Source organism: Saccopteryx leptura, chromosome 5, assembly GCF_036850995.1.
Source record: "Saccopteryx leptura isolate mSacLep1 chromosome 5, mSacLep1_pri_phased_curated, whole genome shotgun sequence".
NCBI classification, from domain to species: Eukaryota; Metazoa; Chordata; class Mammalia; order Chiroptera; family Emballonuridae; genus Saccopteryx; species Saccopteryx leptura.
In genome coordinates, this window is record NC_089507.1 from 197,195,264 (window position 1) to 197,218,606 (window position 23,343).

At 43.5% G+C, this 23,343-nt stretch overlaps 2 protein-coding genes across 6 annotated transcripts in view; both read right to left on the bottom strand.

Annotated features, from left to right (window-relative positions):
* CASS4 (Cas scaffold protein family member 4) overlaps window positions 1-4,721 on the bottom strand; it is a 32,690-nt gene extending 27,969 nt beyond the window's left edge. Inside the window, exon 1 of the mRNA XM_066385834.1 lies at window positions 4,463-4,721. Coding sequence (XP_066241931.1) covers window positions 4,463-4,498 — 36 coding nt within the window. The 5' untranslated portion in view covers window positions 4,499-4,721. The remainder of the gene's footprint in view (window positions 1-4,462) is intronic.
* Window positions 4,722-12,500: 7,779 nt separating this feature from the next.
* CSTF1 (cleavage stimulation factor subunit 1) lies at window positions 12,501-23,309 on the bottom strand. Of its 5 annotated transcripts, none has more exons than XM_066387437.1 (7): window positions 23,188-23,309; window positions 20,683-20,880; window positions 18,657-18,934; window positions 18,304-18,501; window positions 17,070-17,460; window positions 16,787-16,861; window positions 12,501-13,273 (listed from the first exon to the last, which is right to left on the bottom strand). In XM_066387437.1, the coding sequence occupies exons 2-7, from the start codon at window positions 20,849-20,851 to the stop codon at window positions 13,014-13,016; spliced, it is 1,371 nt and encodes a 456-aa protein (XP_066243534.1). In that variant the 5' UTR covers window positions 20,852-20,880; window positions 23,188-23,309; the 3' UTR covers window positions 12,501-13,013. The 5 variants fall into 5 exon arrangements, with proteins under 5 accessions (XP_066243534.1, XP_066243533.1, XP_066243536.1 ...); XM_066387436.1 differs by lacking the exon at window positions 23,188-23,309 and adding an exon at window positions 23,028-23,102; XM_066387439.1 differs by lacking the exon at window positions 23,188-23,309 and adding an exon at window positions 23,045-23,067.
* Window positions 23,310-23,343: the final 34 nt, after the last annotated feature.

Here is a 23,343-nt window from a genome sequence, read left to right on the forward strand (position 1 = left end):
GTACATACAGTGTTACGAGAATAAAGGTTACGAAGCAGGGGAAAGACTAATACAAAGTAAGGGATGTTTCATTAACTAGCACGACAAGTTATTCAATGTTGAGAAAGGGGAAGAGACACCTTTGTCCTCTGCAACATTTAGAATAGTGCCCGGACAGAGCAGACCCTCAGTACTTGCTGAATGAATGAAAGGCATATTGTCTCAACAGGTAACGGAAATAAGGTAGGTGGGGAAAAAACAACAGTTTCTAAAAGACTTAAAATGTTCACTGCGAACAACATGGACCACCCAAAATGGAAAGCGAAGCACCTGCACTGTCTTCAGCTCTTTCCTGCCCACAGTCCCCTCGTTGCATAGCAGCCTGAGTAAGCTCTTCAAAACATAAATCAGATCATGTCATCTCCTGCTTTTTAAATAGACCAGTGGCTTCCTTTGCAATTAGAATGCACTTCTAAGTGCTGACAGGGCTGACCCCGCTTACCCTGAGATCTCATCTCTGAGCACTCTGTCCCCTTGTTTACTTGGCTCCAACAACACTGGCCTTGTCATGGATGTGCTAGTCTGCTGAGTTCATTCCCTCCTCAGGGCCTTTGCATTGGCTGTTCCCTCTGCCTGCAATGCTTTTCCCATCACTCAGGTCTCCAGAGAGGCCCTTTCTGCCCAACACCTCTATCAGATTGTTTTATTTTCTTTATGGCATTTCTCACCACCTGAAATTGTTGTGTCCATTGACTTATTTACTGACCCTATAACCCCACCGGAATGTTCACTCTGTGCTGATCACCTGGACCTCCAGAGCCCCAATGACTATGTGTTGAGTGAACGGCTGAACAGTGGACAGTGAGCTGTGTTTTCAAGCTGGGTGTTGTGTTTGGGCTGTTCTGCCTTGTGAGATGGGTGAAGGGATGAAGCTGTCGGACAAGGTCAGAGGGAGACAATAGGTCTTTGTGACTTTGACTTCAATTGCAAAGGCTCTGATCTAAGGCCACATCTGACATGGGAGAGAGAAGGGGCCTTTTCTCAGAAATCTAGGCTGAGTGGCAGGTCAGGTTGGGGCCAGCAGTGGTTAGAGAGCTCAGAGTCAGGGGTGACCTCTGCTCCCAGACATCTGATGACTAGGAAGTATGTTCCTGTCCTCTGGGCACGGCTATGTTGTAAGGGCTCCATCTGCACTTCCTGTAATCTCCCATTTGTTCACACACACCAATGCAAAGAGTTTATTGAGCACCTACTATGTGCAAACACTGATCTAAACATAGAGATTCAGCACTAAATGGGAAAGCAGAATGTCCCTCATGGAGCTGACTTTCCAGAAGGGGATACAAAGGCAAGACAATTTCAGATCTTGATAAGTGAAGATGAGATAGTGAGAGAGACTCAGGCAGGCTTTGTGGGCCATGGTGAGTTCTTCGCACATGATCCGCTTGCTCTTCTTTGACAAAGGCTGACTTTAAAATGCCTTGTTTACCATCTCAAGGATGCTAAAGGTCAAGGGGAGCCTGAAATTGCTCTCCACTTACAAATGAAATGACTCAGTAATCCTCCTTCAATTCCTGGACATTTGCCCCAGCAAGACAAGACAAGATGTATGTGTACAAAGATGTTAATTTCAAGATCACCTCTAATTTTAAGATACACACACACACACACACACACACACACACACACACACACACACACACGTAAACCTTATTTGCCACAAATGGGACTGAACCACTAAAGTATATGTAAACTTGATTTTTAGAAATAAGGAACTTTTAAGATTACCAAAAATCCAAAACAAGGACTTCCATGTAATAAAATCATTCACTCATTCACCTTGCCTTTTAGACCTACTTTTGCAGCATTTCTGCAATGGGGTTGAACACGGAATCAATCAGCTACGGTCCCATAAGCCCCCGAATGAGATGCATAGTTTACCGCTCTGCAGTGCGTAATGATGTCTACCTTGGTTGCAATTGTATCGTTTGAGGCCAGTGTTTCCTATTGCTAATATCACTGTGTTTATTTTTCAGTTTTCTCCTTGTTTTGTAAGATGATCAGGGGAAAAATATAATAAAAGTCAATTCCACAAAGTGTGCTATGCACAAAGGTGAACGCTCTACTGACATGAAACTGTTGGTCGACAAACTAGGGCACAGCTGGGAATGGCAGTCAGTGCCACCATCCGGCGCACACAGGCCAAAGTCAGGGTAGGAAAGGCAATATGGCTGCCCCGAATGCAACTGAGAGTGCTGTAAAGTCAAAGGCACAACAGCTGAGAACCACTTCCACTGGATGACCCCTTAAAGCATGGTGTGATTATTTAAGCAGCAATCAAACAACAATGTGGGCATTAAAACTAATGAGGTGGATCAGTGGTGCTACAACCAATGGAACCCTAACATGTACTTTTCATTGTAAAATGTAGCAGCTCAACTGTGTTCCGTAACTATGTCTATCTTTGTAAAGCCTTTAAAAATATATGATCTTCTATGCACTTTGACAGTTTCATAGGGGCACCCAGGAAACTGTTAACCAGGGCTGACTCTGGACTAGGAGCAAGACTTGAGTTCTTGTCCTGTTATTGCTACAGTTGGGCAAGACTAGCCCGCAGGAGCCAAGATGTCATTCATCTAAGACATGGGGTGGCCACTACTATGATCTGTGGACCAAATCCAGAACACCGATCCGAAAGAACGAGTTTATATTTTTAAAGGGTTGTAAAAACAAAGGAGATGTAACAGAGGTGGCCCACACGCATAAAATACTAACTGGGTCATTACTTTGCCAGCTGCTGGTCTAAGGGTCAGAAGATGGTGAGCTGGTTAAGGGTGGGGACTCTGGGTTCAGTTTGCCTGGGTTTGACTCCTGGCATTTTACGCACTAGCGTATGACCTTGGCAAGTCAATGAATCCTACTATCCTCATCTGTAAAATGGGGATAAGAAAAACACTTCCACCTCCTGGAGATGTAGGGATGTAATGGAAAATGCAAGGACAGCACTCAGCACCACCCCTGGCAGATGGGCAGTCAGTAAGTGTCAGCCATTATTATCTGTATAATGCTCATAATAGGACTCAATGGGGATGCTGGGAATATCTAATATAAGTTATATGCACACATACTCATTAATTATAAATTATACAGAAATTAGGCAGAATAAGTAGCACATAAATAAGAAATCTAAATTATAAAATAATTTGGCATAATAAAAAGAAATAATATTATGAAAAAAATAAAAAGCAATAGATTTTTCTAGATTAAGGACAACGGAGACCCGACAAACCATACAATGTATGATCTTGGAATGAATCCTGGGTTAGAAAAACAAATACACAAATCAATAACCTCCAGAGAATCTAGAAAGAATATTTTTGGAAAATGTGAATATGAGGTGAATATTAGAATGGCATTATTCATTCGATGCTAAGTTTTCTTGGGTATGATAATGATACTAGAGTTGTACAGGAGAATGTCCTTGTTTTTAGCAGATGTGTTGAAATATTTAGGGGTGAAGTGTCATGACTGCAATTTGTTTTCAAATAGTTGACAATAACAAAGTGTGTGCCCAAATCTAAACATATAAATAAAATGCAGACAATGTAATAACATGCCAGGAATCAGTGCCTTTCGGTAAAGGATACTCGGGTTTACTAAATTATCCCCCCCCCCATTTTCCCAATGGCTAAAAACTTTCAAAGAAAACAATTGGACACAATATTCTAGCTAAGATATTTACACAGGATCTATATAAGGGACGATGTCATGCTTTACTCAGCTATAAATTTCACTAATGACACCCACAATTAATATTAGAATAATAAATAACATATTTCATTCATATAAGTAGGCTCTCCATTTAGTAATTGTTTCATTTTTTTCCCTGTTCTACTTAAAAGGCGTGGCAAAGTAACCTTTGAGCTTCACCTGCTTTGAGTCTGAGCAAAGTTTTTTTGTTTGTTTCGTTTGTTTTTTTGTAGCCATTTCAACTTTCTAAATAGTGAATTTATTTTGATCCACATCCCAGACTTGAGCTCCACTTACACAGATCAATACAAAAGTTAACGTGAAGACAGCATGGGAAATGCTCACCGTGGGCTCAGGATGGGAGGCTGAAAGCCCAGGTCTTAGACTCTTCCCCGGGGGGGGGGGGAAGGAGCCCAGACTCAATCAGGACACTTAGGAGAGACCCTGAGTGTCGTTAGGGTCCAGACAGGTCAGGGTGGGAGGAGGTCTCACTTAGGAAGTTTGTTAGAGGGTGAATAGACACGAAGTGATAGATTGTGTTATTAACCCGAGGCTGGTTTTTGCAAGAAAGCAATCTTTATCCGTCACTTACACAAACGTCCCATCTCAGACTCACATGTTACTAGTAGCCATCTCATAACTTCATGAGAAGCTCAGAACAAAACTCAGTCACTGTCCTCAAGGCTAACAGGTCGTTTGACCCCCTGCCCATCCAGACAGCCCCGTCACTCACCTTGGCTGCCCCATCCATGATGCTCACTCCTTTCATGTTGGTGTGAAACAGCCCCTCTGCGCCCCACGGCTGGTCTCCGCGGCGTCGGGGGCGGGTTATGCAATGTCACTGCATGCTTCTGGCCCCATCTCAAGAACGGAATTCTGTCGGGCTATCTGACAACATGGGAAACTGTCGAAAAGATCTTCCCAGCAGGCAAACTTTCTGGAAAGCAGGCTAAGAGTGAAATCAAAGGGACAAAGGAGGGGAGACCAGATATCCTGGCCACACTCAGTCCTCAGTGCCTGAACGTCTCACTTCGTTTATAAGTAGAGATTGTCACACATTTGCTATATGAAACCACAAAAGAAAAAAACCCCAACACTGTTCTGCTTTATAGGTTGAAGTTCCTACTTTGAAAAGCTCAGTGTATGAGCACACACAGCCTTCTCATCCCTCAGACACTGTGGAACAGCTCACACCAAACAGAGCAAGCTCATTTCCCTGATTAGAGCCCATGAGCCCAAGTTTCTGATAGCGGTCAGCGTCTCTTCCTTCCTGCCCCCTCAAACTTGTCCTACGACAGCCAGAAAACAAGTCAAGGGGACAAGCATTGTCCCATTATGCTTTTCCCACTGCGGGCCATGCTTCTCCCTGCTCTGACCTCCATGCCCACCTCCCCGTCTTTGCTCCCTTCAATGGGGAACACTTTCTGAGTGCTGACTCTGCACCGGGGCTGTGCTGAGCACATTCTCAGTATCACTATATTATCTCTTAAATCTCACCAGCCCACTATCTGCACTTGAAACCACAGCGCTACCTCACGCAATGTTCAGCGTTACTTGCTAAGTGTTCTTACTACCCCTAACTTCAGACTCAACCTCCAGAGAGACCTACAGGGGAGCAGACTCCTTGCCAGGACTGTTCCCATTTTTATTTCATTTAGACAAAGTGGTGCTCGTCCTTCCTGGCTCATGTTCCATCTCCAGCGAGCTGTCTCTCTCACCGCTCCCTCCCTGCGATGGTGGCACTGGCTGGTCTCCTGCTTATCCTGTGTGCAGTCAGTCCCCAACTATCTGAGCACCGGGAAGGAGCTACTGATGAAAACAGCTGACTGATTTCTGGCTGAGACCAGTCCACTTTTTAACTTGTTATTGTTGTTGGATGTTAACTTCCTGGACCACGTTACTGACGTGTTGCCGATGGGAGCCGATAAGAAAGCAAGACCAATGACTCCACAGAACGAAAAGAGACTGATTTCACAACAATTCATGGAGATCCCCGAAGAGGAGGGCAGAGATGGGAGAAGAGGGGCGTGCTTTTGGGAAAGGCTTCACAAGGAAGGCAAGGTATGAGAAGCCAGGGAGGGCAGAACTTGTGCCTGGCTAGGACATCATGAACATGCAAAAAAAGATGGAATTAGCAAGTTCCATTTAAGGAAAACAAACAGACTCATGAAAAAGCAGTGAGTCATAAAGGCTGAGGTTATACATGACAGCTGGGACTAGCAGAAGTTTTTTTTTTTTACCCTATTAGTTTTTACAGATAAGACAAAGCTTTAAAATAGCACGACTGCAATGCCTATCGCCAGTGACATTTGTAGGGCACGGGCACCACGAGGCAGCCGCTGATTTGGGTGAAATGGGGGTGTGCTTCTTCACTCCTGCTTCCTTGTGGCCCTGTCAGCTGCTGTGCCGACCGGGCACAGGGCACACAGCATCCGAGGAGGAAGATGCCGCCGAGCTAAAGCTGAGGTTCCTGCTTCCGGGTGGGAATCCATGAATCCTAAATCTGATGCTTCCCTACATACGTCCGTGGGAAAAAAATTCTAAAACACAGGGGAGGAGCTCAGCTCAAGTATCCCTTCTCTACAACTCATTATTTTCTAAAACAAAAGTCACATATCCCTCACACGGCGGGAGAGACAGAGATTAATTTGGCCAAACAAACAAACAAACCCAAACTAGTTTCTGCAAAGTGGGGGGGAAAAAAAGACAAAGGTGGGACCTGAAGATTAAAAGATTTAAAAGACACCTCAAATCACAATGCATGGGCCTTTTTAGGTCTACTTCGAAACAAATCATTTAGCTTGACTGGGTGGTGGCTTAGTGGATAGAGCGTCGGACTGGCATGCAGAGGAACCCCGAGGTCGCCAGCTTGAGGGCGGGAGCATGCGGTTTGAACAAGGCTCACCAGCTTGAGCCCAAGGTCGCTGGCTTAAGAAAGGGGTCATTCGCTCTGCTGAAGCCCCCTGGTTAAGGCACATATGAGAAAGCAAGCAATGAACAACTAAGGTGCTGCAACAAGAATTGATGCTTTTTATCTCTCTCCCTTCCTGTCTGTCTGTCCCTATCTATCCCTCTGTCTCTGTCACAAAAAACAACCCCCCAAAACAAATCCTTTATAAGGAAGTGCGAATGCTGACTAGATATCTAATTGATGTTATAAATTGTTTTAAAAAGTCCTTACCTCTGAGATACATACTGAAATATTTGTAAATAAAATATTTATAAAATTGGCTTCAAAATAATTCAAGAAAGGGGAAGTGAATAGAGGTATAGGTAAAACAAGATTGGCAATGATCCAAAAATGGGGAGTCTGAGTGATGGGTACTTGGGGAGTTATTCTTGTGTACTGTTGACATTCAATTAAAAATTAACAGCTTTATTAAGATACAACTCACATACTACAAAATTCACCCTTTAAGAAAGTACAAGCCAGCATTTCTTTAGTATATTCACAGTTGTGCAATCATCACCACGATCTAATTTCAGAACATCACCCCAAAAAAGAAATCCCATAGTCCTTACAGTCACTGTTCATTCCCCTGCACCCCAGCCCCTGGGAACCATTGTTTCTATTGTATTGTTGACTTTCGTCTATGTTTGGAAACAAGTGAAAAAAGGTAAAACATCATGTTCAAGGTCACGTAGTGAGGTGACAGATGCAAAATTTGAACTCAAGTCTCCTGGAAAAGAAATGAAAGGGCAGACAGACTTCCATCAATTCAAGTTGACAGGGTTCCCCTGACCTCAGCACATTCCCGGTGGTGACTTTTCCCAGCACGGAAGGGCTGACCCAAAGTCATAGTGCAGATTAGAATGCACTAATTTGCATGTCTTTTCTTAGGAAAAACAACCTTGACCAAAAAAAACAGGACCAAGGCACAAAAGGACAGGCCCTGAAATGAAATAGACTAACTCCTGTGCAGAAACTAGTGTGGTATTTTGTGAATGAGGGGCTTGGTTTCTCAGTCTGTTATCTGGTTGTGCTATAGTTTTTCTGAATGAAGGCCCTTAAACATTTTGCTGCAATCCATTTGTATTTACTTCTTAAGGCAAATGAGTCTCTTATACTTATATACGTGTACAAATATTTCAAGAGTTGATTCTTCTAGGAAATTGGCCAGCTTTCGTAATATCCTGCTGACCAAAGGTTGAAACCGCCTGAGTTCGACAGAACCAAGTTAGGGAGACGCTAATGAGGTAATTATTTCCCCTCTTGACATGTATGCCACTGAGAATTTTGGGTTTTCCTTTCTGAACCTAGTGAGTCTGATCACTTCGACTGCTCCTAATAGATAGAAGTGCAGGAAGAGCTGGCTTTTGTTTGCAGCTGGTTTTTGTATGCCCCACTGTTTCCATGTGGCCTTCCAGTGCTCAAGCCCCTGGAGTGGTAAGTAGTATTTGAACACTGGGCGTCCATGCCTGATTATTAAAGTACAGTTTACAGCTGAACACCAGAGTCAGCATCCAAAATGTTAACGGCCTGGCAGACTTCGGACTGTACTGCTTTGAAATCATCTGATTATCAGGCAGATTTTAACCCTGTACAGGTAACTCAAAAAGTCCTTTTGGTCAAAGTAGAATTTCATAAACTGCCAATAAATACAGCCTAATGTAGGGATAGAACAGGAGGGCTGGGATCCTGCGGCTATGGAAATAGTGATAACTCAGTTTAATAGCCTGAATTTTGATTGGGAGGTTGAGAGGGATCAGAGCAAGACTTGGAAAACAAGCCAAAGATGGCTGTGGGTGTGCAGGGGTCATGGAGCTGGAGGGAAAGCTGGGTGTTGGCAGGGTAACAAGAAAAACCAGGGCAGGAAGTGCTTCCACAGGCGAGCAGTCCCTGTGCGGGGAGACTGGGGCAAAGCGCAAACGTGCCAAAATGTTCCTGGAAAGAGGCTGCAGAGATGAAACCCCCGCAAAGGGAGCAGGAGCGAAGGATACAAGCCCCAGAAAAAGGGCAAAAGCATGAAGTACGAAAGCTATAGGAATGTTGAATGTTTCCTAAAAGTTCTTTTTTGTTCCAATCTATTCGGTCATTTTTGAAGTTTCCTAATCCTTGGTGCTAGTTTGGTGACCCTGTTGTAATTCTTCAAACATACTTATGTATTGTGCATCTGATAATCCCACTCTTTCCAAGTCTGATTGGTTTCTAGTTTCTCTTGATTCTCATCACGGAGGCGGTTTCCCCAGATATTCACGGTTTGGGAACTCATGATTCTTAGAGCTTTATCTGGGAGGATTGAGGCCTGGGGTGAAGATAGGTTCTTCCAGAGAATTTGTCCTGACTTTTGTTGGCTGTTTGTGGCCACTACCAACTGGAATTGCCTTAAATTCTCAGCTGGTGCTTCTCCTATAGCCACACAGGTCGTGTGGATTGTTCCAGCCATGCTAGAGAAACAAAGGGCCGGAGGGTGGGATCCGCAGAGAAGACCCTGCCCTGTGCCCACACTCCAGGACGCACGGGCAGCCAGGCAGGTATTCCCTTCCTCCGAAGCAGGGTTTTTGTCAAGTTCTCCCTTGGTTGAGGGGGCAGCTTTTGGGTTCTGGGCTTGCTTTCTGAGTCTTGATACAAGTTCCCACCCGGTGAAGACTCAGCTCAGAAATTAGGCTATGAGGGATGAACAAATGTCCTTGGTGTAACTGGCAGGCGGCTGTGCCTCTGTTAACCTGGGTTTGTGCTTCCTCGTTGTTTTTGCCTCTTAGGAATCCCCTTTTTTGCTAGCTTAGCTATCTGTTTGTAGCTTAAAAATAAGTTCTATTCTGATTTGTACTGAAAAGGTTCTCAGAGTATTTGGTCTGCCGTATTTTCATAAACAGAAGTCTTTCCCCCACCTCAAAGTAAATGCCTTCCCTCTCACCCCTATCTGTTTATGTCATGAGGTGTCTATAAAAAAAGCAGCTTCACCGATTCCAGTACACGTGGGGGGGAGACTTTGATGAAGCTCTCATCACCAAATAGAATGCCATAGCCCTGAAGAGCAGGGTTCCCCAAACTTTTTACACAGGGGGCCAGTTCACTGTCCCTCAGACCGTTGGTGGGCCGGACTATAAAAAAAACTATGAACAAATCCCTATGCACACTGCACATATCTTATTTTACAGTAAAAAAAACAAAACGGGTACAAATACAATATTTAAAATAAAGAACAAATAATTTTTTTTTTTTCTGAAGCTGGAAACGGGGAGAGATAGTCAGACAGACTCCCGCATGCGCCCGACGGGATCCACCCGGCACGCCCACCAGGGGCAACGCTCTGCCCACCAGGGGGCGATGCTCTGCCCCTCCGGGGCCTCGCTCTGCCGCGACCAGAGCCACTCTAGCGCCTGGGGCAGAGGCCAAGGAGCCATCCCCAGCGCCCGGGCCATCTTTGCTCCAATGGAGCCTGGTCTGCGAGCGGGGAAGAGAGAGACAGAGAGGAAGGGGGGGGGGGTGGAGAAGCAAATGGGCGCTTCTCCTATGTGCCCTAGGCCGGGAATCAAACCCGGGTCCCCCGCACGCCAGGCCGACGCTCTACCGCTGAGCCAACCGGCCAGGGCCAGAACAAGTAAATTTAAATCAACAAACTGACCAGTATTTCAATGGGAACTATGGGCCTGCTTTTGGCTAATGAGATGGTCAATGTGCTCCTCTCACTGACCACCAATGAAAGAGGTGTCCCTTCTGGAAGTGCGGCGGGGGCCGTAGTTTGGAGACCCCTGCCTGAAGAGGAACGGTCGCCTTCCCACTTACTGCACCATCCTCACCCCACACTTCCCTGACAAGGGGTGCTAAAGCTCAAGACAAAAGGGAGTTTCCCTGAGTGATCTAAAGAAATGGAATTGCACCCGTTTTTAAATTCATAGAGTAGAAGAGCAAAGATACACAGCTAAAGGTGATTAAACTACAAAAATCTGCCTACTGGAACAAAGCACTAAAGAAATAGTGTGAAAAGTAACAGTCCAAAGTTGCAATTACTGTTGGAGAACTTATGTTCTAGTACAGAAACATTCAAAGCTCGCTCCAAAAAAAAAAAAAGAACTAGCTTTAAATTACCGTTATATATAAAAAGTTTATTTTAGAAATCACGTATCTTTAAAAAATAACAGCAGTTATAAGTTCTTATCCTGACTGGGTATTATTCACCATTTGAATGCCAGGGTGTTATGTGGTACAATTAATTATATACAGATACTAAGCCCATGTCAGACTCCTGGCATTTATACCAGTCCAAAATATTAATGTAATTTTTAAGAGAAAAAGTTAAAAAGTTCATTTTGGAAACACAGAAAAGTATCTTGATCTTGTAAATAGAAGTCTTGAAACTATAGATCCATTGCTGGGACTATGCCAAAAACTGAAAAAAAAGCAGGTATTAGCATTTTACTGTATTTTTCGCTCCATAAAATGCACTCCCCCCCCCCCCCCAAAAGTGGAGGGGAAAATGCCCATATGTCTTATGGAGTGAAAAATACAGTATTTTATTAAATATTTTAACACACCATTTGATTCATAATATTTTTTTTTCTTATTTTCCTCCTTAAAACCCTAGGTGTGTCTTATGGTCAGTTGCATCTTATGGAGCAAAAAATACGGTAATTCACAAACAGTTAAAAAGACCCAGTGGAACTTCTGTGAGGCAGAGGGGCCACCCCAGTGTGTGTCCTGAGCAGGGTAATACACGGTAACGCTAACTCTCTCCTTTAGTGTCACAGATTGAAAGCAAAAGAAAAGAAAGAATAGCCTGACCTGTGATGGCGCAGTGGATAAAGCATTGACCTGGAAATGCTGAGGTCGCTGGTTCGAAACCCTGGGCTTGCCTGGTCAAGGCACATATGGGAGTTGATGCTTCCGGCTCCTCCCCCCCTTCTCTCTCTCTGTCTTTCTCTCCTCTCTCTTGGTCTCTCTCTCTCCTCTCTAAAAATGAATAAATAAAAAAATGAAAAAAAATTAAAAAAAAAAAAAAAAAAAAAAAAAAAAAGAAAAGAAAGAATAAAAAGTGGGAGGTTTAGTTTGATGTTTTTGGTAGAACTCGTTATCCTTGTGCCTATTGAGTCTGCTGCTTTTAATCTTACAAAAGCCTAGTTCAAATACAAGGGAATCAGGACACAAAATAAATATACTCACTGTGCAGGAAAAGTTTAGGTCTTTGTAAATCTGAACCAAAATGCTGTGATTTAACATGTTACAAATGCTTAAAATCGTTTTATAAACCAAAGAATTAAAAATGATCCTTGAGGATGATGACTAAAGCAGGCTTTTTATGCAATCCACTTCAGAAGACTTTAAAATTCCCGTTAACATAAAACAATTACAGATACTTTAATCTATTTAATTTTTTTATAGTTAATATTCCCAGATTATATTTCTAGGCACTCCCACCCAGATCATGAGGTATTTGTATTAGGGATAAATATAAACCAAAGTGATCTTGGTGAGGGGAGTTTAGGGTTCTCTGACCTAGACAGAGCTGAATCCAGAGAAAAGTGTCCTGATGAGTAAGATCTGTGCTGAAAAATAAGATTTAAGATGACCTAAGAACAATGTCCATCAATAGTAATCATTCATGAAGGTAACTCCAGAGGGCAGTGGTGGGATCACCTGATTTTGATTAGATTGGCTATAACTGCCAAGTTTATTTCCCATCAAATAGTAATAATCTTATCAGAACTACATGTACTGAAGGTGAGCACTGCAGGAACCAGAAAGATGTGGGAGGTGTGAGGACAGATGTCTCCTGCAAATCTTCAGAAAAACTGGCCCTTAATTGAAGTGAAAAACGTTAACAGTAAAGTTGAAGATTTGAGCTTTATTATCAGAACGTCATTTCAGAGTGGAACTGAGTCTCTAAAATGGTTTAACAGGGCACAAAACTCTTGATTCTCAAGAGGTATGCCTGCTTATTTGGCAACATGCACTCTGCAAGAAAACCTACAGAGACGTGGAACAAAAGAACCAATGAGAACTCCTCAGGACAGATCCACCCGAGAGCTGGAGAGCACTTTAATACTCTATCCTCCAAATGTTCAGAGATTCAGAGAAATGGCAAGTCCTGTGGTTACAAAACCGGTGAAAATCATCCTGTAATAATCCGTGAATGCAGACCTGCACAGACCTTCGTTTCCCTTTTTCCACCATGATTCCACATCAAGGTAAAAAAAGATCCTTTCGTATAAATCCAAGGATGTAGATGGCTGCCCAACTGCCAAAAATGGTACAAGAATGACTCACTACTGAGGCTGGTGACAGGACACAAGGGGGGAGGGGTAGAGTCCTCAAGGAAAGAGCCCTGTGTAACGCTGGGGCGCTAGTCCGTGGTTGACCTCCGGTACCAGAACCTGGCCCTGAAGTCGTCGCTGCAGGTCATGAAGCCAGGGTTGGTGGGCGAGTGCACAATGCAGCGCACGATGTTGTTGTGGCCCAGGGACAGCAGGTTCCGGCGCTCGGCCGTGCGCGAGTCCCAGCAGCACAGGCTGATGGTCCTCTCGTCCGGCAGCAGCACGTAGTCCTCCGTGTGGTTGAAGACAGCCTGTGTCCGGTGCACCTGCCGCCCGCTCAAGCCAGCGCCTGCGCACAGACCGAGAGGTTAAGGGCCTGGGAGCCAGGGTAGCTTTCCAAGTTCACAGCCTAGACCCTCACTCAGTCTGTTCTACTTTGGTTATTAATCCTGTTGATGTAAAAACTGCATTTTAAAACTGTTGAAGTATTACATATTGTGAAATTTTGGGAACTCTAAAAAAGTATGAAAAGAGAATCACCTCAGGGCCCAACCCCTACGGTGAGTGTTAACTCTGATGTCCTTTGAGCACCAAACCTTTAAAAAATAATACAGAACTGGTGCTACATTATATATCTTTTCTATTGTTTAAACCACTTTCTGTCGGGTACACTTTCTATCATTTTTACTGACTGCAAAGTATCTCGTTGTTTGGAAACATCATTCCTTACTTAGTTTTTTTTTCTGCTAGGTATTTAGTTTGCATCCAATTGTAAGTAATATTATGATAAGCATTCTTTACACAGAACACATTATTTCCTTAGAATTAAATTCCTAGAATTACTGAGCTGTATGAATATCTACTCTCCAAAAGAAAGCTTTATGCTTTATTCTATGACTGTGAAAAAATGTTTTGTTTAAAGCACTCTATAAAGTATAAAAAATAAGAACTGCTTGGTAATTTCACACCCATAGTCAATATTTTGATGACTATCCTTCCCAAATATCTCCATGCAGTTCCCTCACTTGAAAGTTGTATAAATCAGAGCATATGTGACATGCTGCTTTTACTCAAGAGTATGCAGTAGAGGCCAATAAAGGGGAAGACAGCTTAATGGATAAACACACAAACTTTGGTGTCTTAGCAGGATTCCCCACTATCAGCAACGTGACCTTAAATAAATTACATTTACACCCCTAAGTCTTAATTCTCTCCTGTTTCATGGGAATAATTACAGCACCCACTCCAAGACTGCTGTGGGGGTTAAATGAGGGTGAATGTGCTCAATCGTTACTAGGCCATGTCCTTGGTGCTTCTGGTGGACAATTGGCTTGTCGCTTGTTTTTCTTTTTTTATATATATTTTTAATTTCTTATTTATTTATTTATTCATTTTAGAGAGGAGAGAGGGGAGGAGAGAGAGAGAGAAAGAGGGAGAGAGAAGGGGGAGGAGCAGGAAGCATCAACTCCCATATGTGCCTTGACCAGGCAAGCCAGGGTTTTGAACCGGCAACCTCAGTGTTTCCAGGTTGAGGCTTTATCCACTGCGCCACCACAGGTCAGGCCTTTGGTGGATAATTGTGTCGCCTCTGACTGTCCACTACTGAAGACAATGCTGGACAGACCCCTTCATGTGTGTGCATGTGCGTGCTTGCCCCAAAGTCTTTTTAGGTTGAATTTCTAAGTGTGGGTATAGCAGGTCAAAACCCCCCACAAACAACACAACGAAAAATGGGTGGGGCAAAAGCAGGTTGATACTATAGCTGAGTTACAAACCAGTTTATTCTTGTATTACTATTTATGAATTGTAACTGTAAATCTAGTTTTGCCTCACCCTGTACATATATTTAAAAATTGAAATATGACATCAAATTACCCTTCAGAAATATTTTACTAATTGATACTATTTATAAGCCTGACCAGGTGGTGGTACAGTGGATAGAGCATTGAACTGGGACGCTGAAGACCCGGGTTCAAAACCTTGAGGTTGATGGCTTGAGCATGGGCTCACCAGCTTGAGTGTGGGATCATAGACACGACCCCATGGTCACTGTCTTGAGCCCAAAGGTCACTGACTTAAAGCTCAAGGTCACTAGCTTGAACAAGGGGTCACTGGCTTAGCTGGAGCCCCCCAGTCAAGGCACATATGAATAAGCAATCAATGAACAACTAAAGTGACACAACTATGAGCTTCCTGTCTGTCCCTCTGGCTTAAAAAAAAGAAAAAAAGTGATCTCTTGAAATGTTTACCAATACATACTAAATACCAACCTTTTAAGTTCCTGAAATTTGATGAGCACAAAATACTACTTCCCTTCTGATTTCGTAGGTTTACAGTGAGGTTGCTCATTTTCCTTTTATTGTGTTCACTGATTTGACATGTACCATAGATGCTATGAATATTCCCCCCCAGTCCAGCATTTTGATTTTGTTTATAGTGTTTTAAGTCATTTTTTACATCAAAACCTCTAATGTTTAAGTAGTGGTTTTTTCCTTCATTATTTCAAGAGCTCTCTGAATTTTAACTTAATAAAACTGGAGGTAGATCTAAATTTGCTGACACAAAGTGGTCCTAACCTGTGAACTAAGGAAAAAAGGAATTTGCATATAAATTTAGTATAATCTCCCTTTAACACCAAATCCCAATTTTTCACCAAAACTAACCAACCATAAAACATGTCAAACTTTCATAAAAAAACAAACCAAATATAACGAATTCTTGTCAGTAGTCTGGTGTACTTTCGCCCTCCTCACACTCAAACAGGGCTTGTCACTTCTAAAGAGGGAAGTTTTCCCGTTTTTACTTTGGTCACTTTTCTATCTTCTTTTTGCAACATGCACCCTCCTTTCACAGCAATAATCAGACATTTTTCAAGATGGCTTCAAACAGAAATGTTTCAATGAAGTCACCAAGAACTACGATAAAAATGCCTCTTCCCATGAGTTGCTAGCCGTACCATCTACACCAGGGGTAGTCAACCTTTTTATACCTACCGCCCACTTCTGTATCTCTGTTAGTAGTAAAATTTTCTAACCACCTACCGGTTCCACAGTAATGGTGATTTATAAAGTAGGGAAGTAACTTTATAAAATTTATAAAGCAGAGTTACAGCAAGTTAAAGCATAGAATAATAATTATTTACCAAGTACTTTATGTCAGATTTTCACCTAGTTTGGCAGAATAAATCTTTATAAAACAACTTACTATAGTTAAATCTATCTTTTTATTTACACTTTGGTTACTCCGCTACCACCCACCATGAAAGCTGGAACGCTCACTAGTGGGCGGTAGGACCAGGTTGACTACCACTGAGCTACACCAAAGCCAGAGAGACAGTAGGAAGCAGACTTGGGTTTCAATGAGCTAAATATACGATAGGCTATGCTGCGCCCTAGTGGTCAGGTGTCACTCACTGCCATTTTCTTCTCTAAAATGCTAACTCAACACCACAGCAGAGCTCCTTCAATAGTATTTTCTTGGGAGCTTTTGGGTTACAGTCCTGGCAATCTCAGCATATGACACATCTCCCAGCAGAGGAAACTAGCTGAAGTTTCTTGGAGGTTTTCTACCAAGCAACAGCTGTGGCTTCTACAGGAACAGAAGAATGAGACACTATTTTAATAACATTCACTATAAATAACTAGACTTGAACAGACTACTAGTGAAAGGATAAATTTAAATCTCATCAACTATTACCAATTAACAAGGATTGGAAGAACTTAACTTTGTTTTTGTCTGCAGGGCCCACTCTTCGTGTCCAGGTTCAGAACACTTGGAGTCACACTTGGGGTCACCTCTGCTCGCTTAGGAATGGGCCCAGATCCTCCCTCGCAGCCCTCCTCTCCCTAACGTGTCCACTTACTGAGGCTTTTCTCTGGACTGCAGAGGAAAGGGCAGGCCATCAGTCTGCACACAGACCACCAGGTTCTCACGTTACCTGCACGGAATCAGAGCTATTGTAGTTGGTCATGTATCAAGAAGAGCAAAGGTAAGAAACTGGCTGTTTCCAGCTCTGCCTCTTACTAACTGCAGCCTTGGCTGAACTATTTAAGCCTAGTCTGAACCTTCATTTCCTTTCTCTAAAGTAAGTTCTCAAAACTGTAAAGTGCTACATCAATGTTGAGTAAAATCAACTTCTCACATACCTGTGTATCTGACCAGCGTTCGTCCTGTTGATATTTCCCAAAGTTTAGCTACAGAGTCTTTTCCACTTGAAAGAATGTATTTAGAATTTTTGGAAAAAATGGCAGAACAAACTTCAGCACCATCGTGTGCCTTCTCAAAAGTTGTGATGCATCGATTCGAGACACCATCCCACAACTTGATGCAGCCGTCCTTGCTACCAGTCACGTACATATTGGCACTAGGATTGTAATTAACAGAACATATGGCATCGGTGTGTTGATCTTGAGGATTGCAAGAGACAAAACACTGAAATGTGTTGATATCATAAAGCCGAAGAGTAGGATGCTGAGTCCCAACAAGTATAAAGTCTCCGGAAGGGTGAAAAGAGATGGAGCGTAACATTTCAGCTTCCTGTTAGGACAGAGATAGGAACATTACATGACCAACTGCACAACAACCTTCAGATGAAATGTAAAAAATACCTGGCTGATTCATGAACTCCTAAAACAGTGATCAGGTATGACACAGATAAGACGGCACAAATTATTTTAAGGTACCAAATGTCACTTCCAAAACAACTCAGTTGATAGTTTCAACTGAGTACTTTTTATTCCCCTAAGTTACACTTTAGTTAAAGCTGGTTGTGTTTTGTTTTTAAACAGATGCTTGCGAACTTTGAAGAGTGAAATGGATCTTTAACCTGTTTTAAGAACTGGACCAGCAGCAGTCCTGACTGGCCAGAGGACAGGGCACATGCAGCGCGGGAACTATGTGCGGTGGAATCTGGCCCACGTGCTGCCCATGGCATGCACCCTTGCTGCTGTCCTCTTGTTTTAGGATAATCAGAGATTAGGGTTTTTTTTTTTGTTTTGTTTTTTTTTTACAGAGACAGATAGAGGGATAGATAGGAACTGACAGAAAGGGAGAGAGAAGCATCAATCATTAGTTTTTCGTTGAGACACCCTAGTTGTTCATCAACTACTTTCTCATGACCGTGGGACTACAGCAGACCGAGTAACCCCTTGCTCGAGCCAGTGACCTTGGGTCCAAGCTGGTGAGCTCTGCTCAAACCAGATGAGCCCACACTCAAGCTGGCGACCTCGGGGTCTTGAACCTGGGTTCTCAGCATCCCAGTCTGACGCTCTATCTACTGCGCCACCGCCTGGTCAGGCAGAGATTAGTTTTAAAAATAGTCATACAATAGCTCATTGTATTTCAGAAAAAATGTAAAACTTCTTTCCAAACATTCTTAACCTGAATGTACTTGAAGGCTCTTTTTGCAGATGGTTTGGAATAATCAAATAACTTAAGAGTGTAATCCCTTGAACCAGAGGCAAGAATCTGTTCTGTTGGGTGGAAAGCAAGACATGTGACTTCGTCCACGTGGTCATAAAGAGTCCGAATGACTGGATGGTTTTCCATATTCTGTTGTGCAGTCTCATTCATCATAACCTAGACAACAAGAAAAGGAGATATGCAAAGAGTAGAATCTGACTTAAAGTACACACTTTACAACTAAACTATACTTAGTTCAGGTTGGTTTAAACTACTCTCACCCTCCCATGAAGGAACAAAAGGCATGCTAAGTATGGGACAGGGACTTTTACCTCTATTGGCATGGCACTTTTGGCCAACATTCTTTCTGTGTCGAGTATCTTTATGGAGGCGTCAGCAGACCCAGTAGCTATTAGCTGCCCATCTCTGCTATAGGTGGCTACTCGGCAAGGTCCTTTATGGGATGTGACATAGCAGGTTTCGTACTCTGAAGCCTCTGGGGACATGGTCTGGACATCTGCATCAAATTCCAGGTCAATTCCCGTGCCTGGGGCAACTGTATCTGATCGACCAATTGCATACTGAACTGCAGTGTCATCATTTTCCATTCCTGAAAGGAATAACAATTAAGGGCATGGAAACTGTTATTTCAAAAGGCCAAGACACTGTTCAGGGTCTAAACTGGGAAAGAAGTTTGCTAATGTCAACTTCCTATTTCTTGGAGGTGCACGGCACATTCTACTTTACAAGACGAGGTACACTGACCAGGGTGCAAGCATAGTGACCGCACTGGACGGCAATACAGGGTGTAGGTTAGGCTTAATGAGTAGTTACCTCTACTGATTTTTGCCTCCAAAATGTTCTACTTTAACTGACACTACAGAAAGTCAAAAAAGCAGTTCTGTAGTTAAACTGTCCATTATTTTGCATTTCAGGTTTTAATATTTTTAGTGCTAAGATGTTAGTAGCAGCTCTGAAGATCACTGTCAAATAAATTGTTAGCATTAACATTTGAGAATATTGGTATTTAAATAAACTGAAGCTCATCAAGAATATGTGCTTTAAATTTAAAAATAGCTCCACATACCCTGGCCAGATAGCTCAGTTGATTAGAGCACTGTCCCAATACACCAAGGTTGTGGGTTTGATCCCTGCTTAGGGCACATACAAGCATCAACCAATAAATGCAGGAATAAGTGGAACTCAATGTTCCTCTCCCTCTCTCTCAAGTCAATAAAAAATTAAAATGAAATCGTTCCACACATCATATAAACAATGTTTATTAACATAGGAAAAATTAGAAACACAGATAAACAAAAAAATACAAATGACTATATCTCACCAGAGAGAATTACTGTTAACATGGTGGTATGAATTCTTCTGGACCTTTCTCCATGCACAATTATTTCACTTCTTTTATTTTTATTTTTTAATTAAGTGAGAGGCAGGGAGGCAGAGAGACAGGCTCCCACATGCTCTGCCCACCTGGGGCTGCTGCACCCTTGCTTGGCAACTGAGCTATTTTAGTGCCTGATGCGAAACCATGGAGCCATCCTCAGTGCCCAGGGCCAACTTTGCTGGAACCATTTGAGCCACGGCTGTGGGAAGGGAGATAAAGGGAGGAGAAGAGATTGAAAAGGAAGGGGGAGGGGCGGAGAAGCAGATGGTCGCTTCTTTGTGACCTGACTGGGAATCAAACCTGGGACTTCCACACACCGGGCCAACATTCTATCGCTGAGCCAATGGTCAGGGCCTCTTTTACTTCTTGAAACAAAAATAGAACCACACTATATAATGAGCTCTTATAATTGGCACTGCCAAGTCAAAGGGTACAAACAATTTGGTCATTCTATATTTCACTGAGTTGTTTTCTACGACCCAGGCAAGCACCAGGATATGCTGTTGAACAAGATAAGGTCCTGCTCTTTATGGAGCTTGCAGTTTTTTTTTGGAGGGGGGCACTGCAGACTGTGTGGGACACCACCCGAAATAAAGAAAATTTCAGACAGTAATTTTGTCATGAAGGAAATGGGACTGTAAGTTAGAGCAAGTGGGGAGGTATGGGATGACTAGGGTTATTTTAGAAGAAGTAATGAGGACACTGGGATGACAATTTGAGCTGAGACGTGAAGAGATTCAATAATTCAATGAGTCTGCTCCAGGTAATCTGTATAAAGATCCTGGGGCTGGAACCAGTTTGGAGTCTTCCCAGTCTGGACTATGCTACTCCTTCAGCATCTAGCACTGTACTTGACACATGCTAGGCACTAAACAGAAATGAAAATAATCTTGAAAATTTTTGATGGTGAGAAACGGAAACCTTGCCATGGGATCAATGAATTTGCATTCACAAACTACCTAGTTTGATGAGGTGCAGGAGCTGCTCTGAGGGCGCACAGACAGACTGAGGCTTGATTTCATTGATGAGGCCATTGGCAATGCTGATGTAGCCGTCATAGAGCAGCTGGCTAATGATCAACTTGTAGAGCTGCTGGCGGTCCTTCAAGCCCACTTTGGTTCTGTACATCTTGGAGAAGAGAACAGTTTCACTGCCAGCTAGAGAGAGAAAACAGATGGATGGTGAAGGGGAGAGGCACTGGTAAGTCATAGAAGCAGCACAAAAATCCAGTCAGACCATGGTGTTCAAATCCCAGCTCTACTATCTGGACTATCTTTGGTCAGCAACTTGTTTGCCTGAGATCAGATTCCTCAGCTGTTAAATAAGTTAGCAAAGGTTTAACAAGATGGTGCTCATACAGCATTGAACAAAGTGGCACACATATGATTTAAAATCATGTCAGTTGATATTTACAGTAGAGGTTTTCTTTCTTTGTCACACTATCCACCTGCGGTTTTTATTCTTTCTTTCTTTTTTTTTGTTTTTGTTGTGACACCTTAGTTGTTCATTGATTGCTTTCTCATATGTGCCTTGACCGTGGGCCTTCAGCAGACTGAGTAACCCCTTGCTTGAGTCAGCGACCTTGGGTCCAAGCTGGTGAGCTTTGCTCAAACTAGACGAGCCCATGCTCAAGCTGGAGAACTCGGGGTCTCGAACCTGGGTCCTCTGCATCCCAGTCCAATGCTTTACCCACTGCGCCACCGCCTGGTCAGGCATATTCTTTCTTAATATATGTTTAAAAGCAACTGAAGCTGTTAAATTATATATTTAGATAATAATTCAAAATACAAGGGCCAAAAATCTACTGTGCCATGAAAACTTAAACAGAAAGCTCTGGAGTCAAAGGTGAATTGCTTAATAAAAGTCAATGTCTGTCTGTATGTGTACATCTGGACAGATAGCCGAAGGCTGGGACAGGTAGCTGTGGCAGAGAAGAAAACTGGAAGGAGAACTAGGAGAGACGGCTATGGGAAAGGAGGGCATTGAGTGGGCAGTTAACAGCAGGACCTCCTTGTATTGCTCCCTTTGCAGGGGTGATTCTGGAAGGGGGAGTGTTACAGAAAAGGGGTGAAAAGGTATGTTTTTCTGACTACACAACTGCCTCTGGAGAATTACTAAGGCTACTGATCATAAGAATATCTAACAATGAAGTGTTTACCATGTTTTATCTCAATCCTCAACACCATCCTAATAAAGAAAGCCCCGTAATCTTGTTATAGATGACGAGGGCCTCACAATTAGTGCCTGGATGAACTAGGACTAGAAGGCAGGTGGTCTGACGCCAGAGACTGTATTGTTGTTCCTAACCACTCTCTGTACTGCTCCTTACCAATAAACTAGCTACAATACATTGGACACCCAGTATAGTACATAACACATATCATGTAGGCAACTTATATGCAATACCTCATTCAATCTTCATCTACTCTTATTTCGGAGATGGGCACCCTCACGCTCAGAGTCACGCAGGATCAAACAAGTTGTAAATGGCAGAGCTCGGATCCGAATCCAGGCTGTTTGACCCCAGAGCCTGAGTTCTTACTGCGCTGTACTGATCAGTGTTAATAGCAACAGCTACACTTATGAAGCACTTGCCAGACATCATGGCAAGTACTTTCAAGGAGGCATTAGCTCACTGCATAAAATCAAGCAATGCACTTAATAAGTACATGGAGATGCAAATGCATATAAATCTATTCTTGCCTAGAGAGCACTAGGACACAACAGAGATAATACAACTGGGTGGGAGGTTAAGAAGTCAACTCGTCCAAAGTGCAAGTGGCCCCCAGGATTGTCCACACCACAGCCAAGAACTTATTAGCTATTCTCCTCCATCTCTTCACTCAAGCTATTCTCCTCCATCTCTTCACTCACGACAGGAGCACCATGGGATGTACAGATCGAAACAAGAAAAGAGGAACGGCTCTGCTTCTCAACTCCGACAGAACACTGACTCTCAGGGCTAGGAGGCGCCTCTACCACCCCCAATGTGCAGGTGAGGCCGCCGGGGCCGGACGACAGAAGAACCCAACCCAGAATGGTTATGTCCGGAGCCAGAAGAGGAACCAGGGCGAGAACACAGGTGGCTCCTTGCAGCGCGCTCCGCTACCAGCCCAACTAAGGATGGAGAGGAAGGGAGGGCGCGAGGCCTTTAGGGGGAGAGCAGGCCCAGGCTGGCCACTCTGGCCGCACTCCTACTTTCTCACCATCACCCCTTCCCGCCTCACTCCAGTCCTTCCCGCTGTGCCCTATGTCCCCAGCCCGACTGCACCAGCCACTGTCCACGGATCCCGGGCCCCAGTACCCGATGGTTCAGCTCACTCGGACTCCCGCTCTTCTAGAAAAATGGAGGCACGAATCCTGCCGGATCGATCACTCCACGCTGCACATGCACTGCGCACGCGCAAAGGACGCCGCGCCGAGCGCTACACTATCGATCTCTGCTGCCCGTCTCGCCATCTTACCTACTGGCACCTTCGAGAGCTTCGTTCACCTCTTCCGACTTTATCTCCTACGCGACGACCCTGACTCCAAGGGCCTTCTGTGTCACAAATAAATGTCACGTCCCGGAGAGCAATGTTGGTGCTAGAACGGCCACGGGTCTGGCAGGCCGTTGGCAC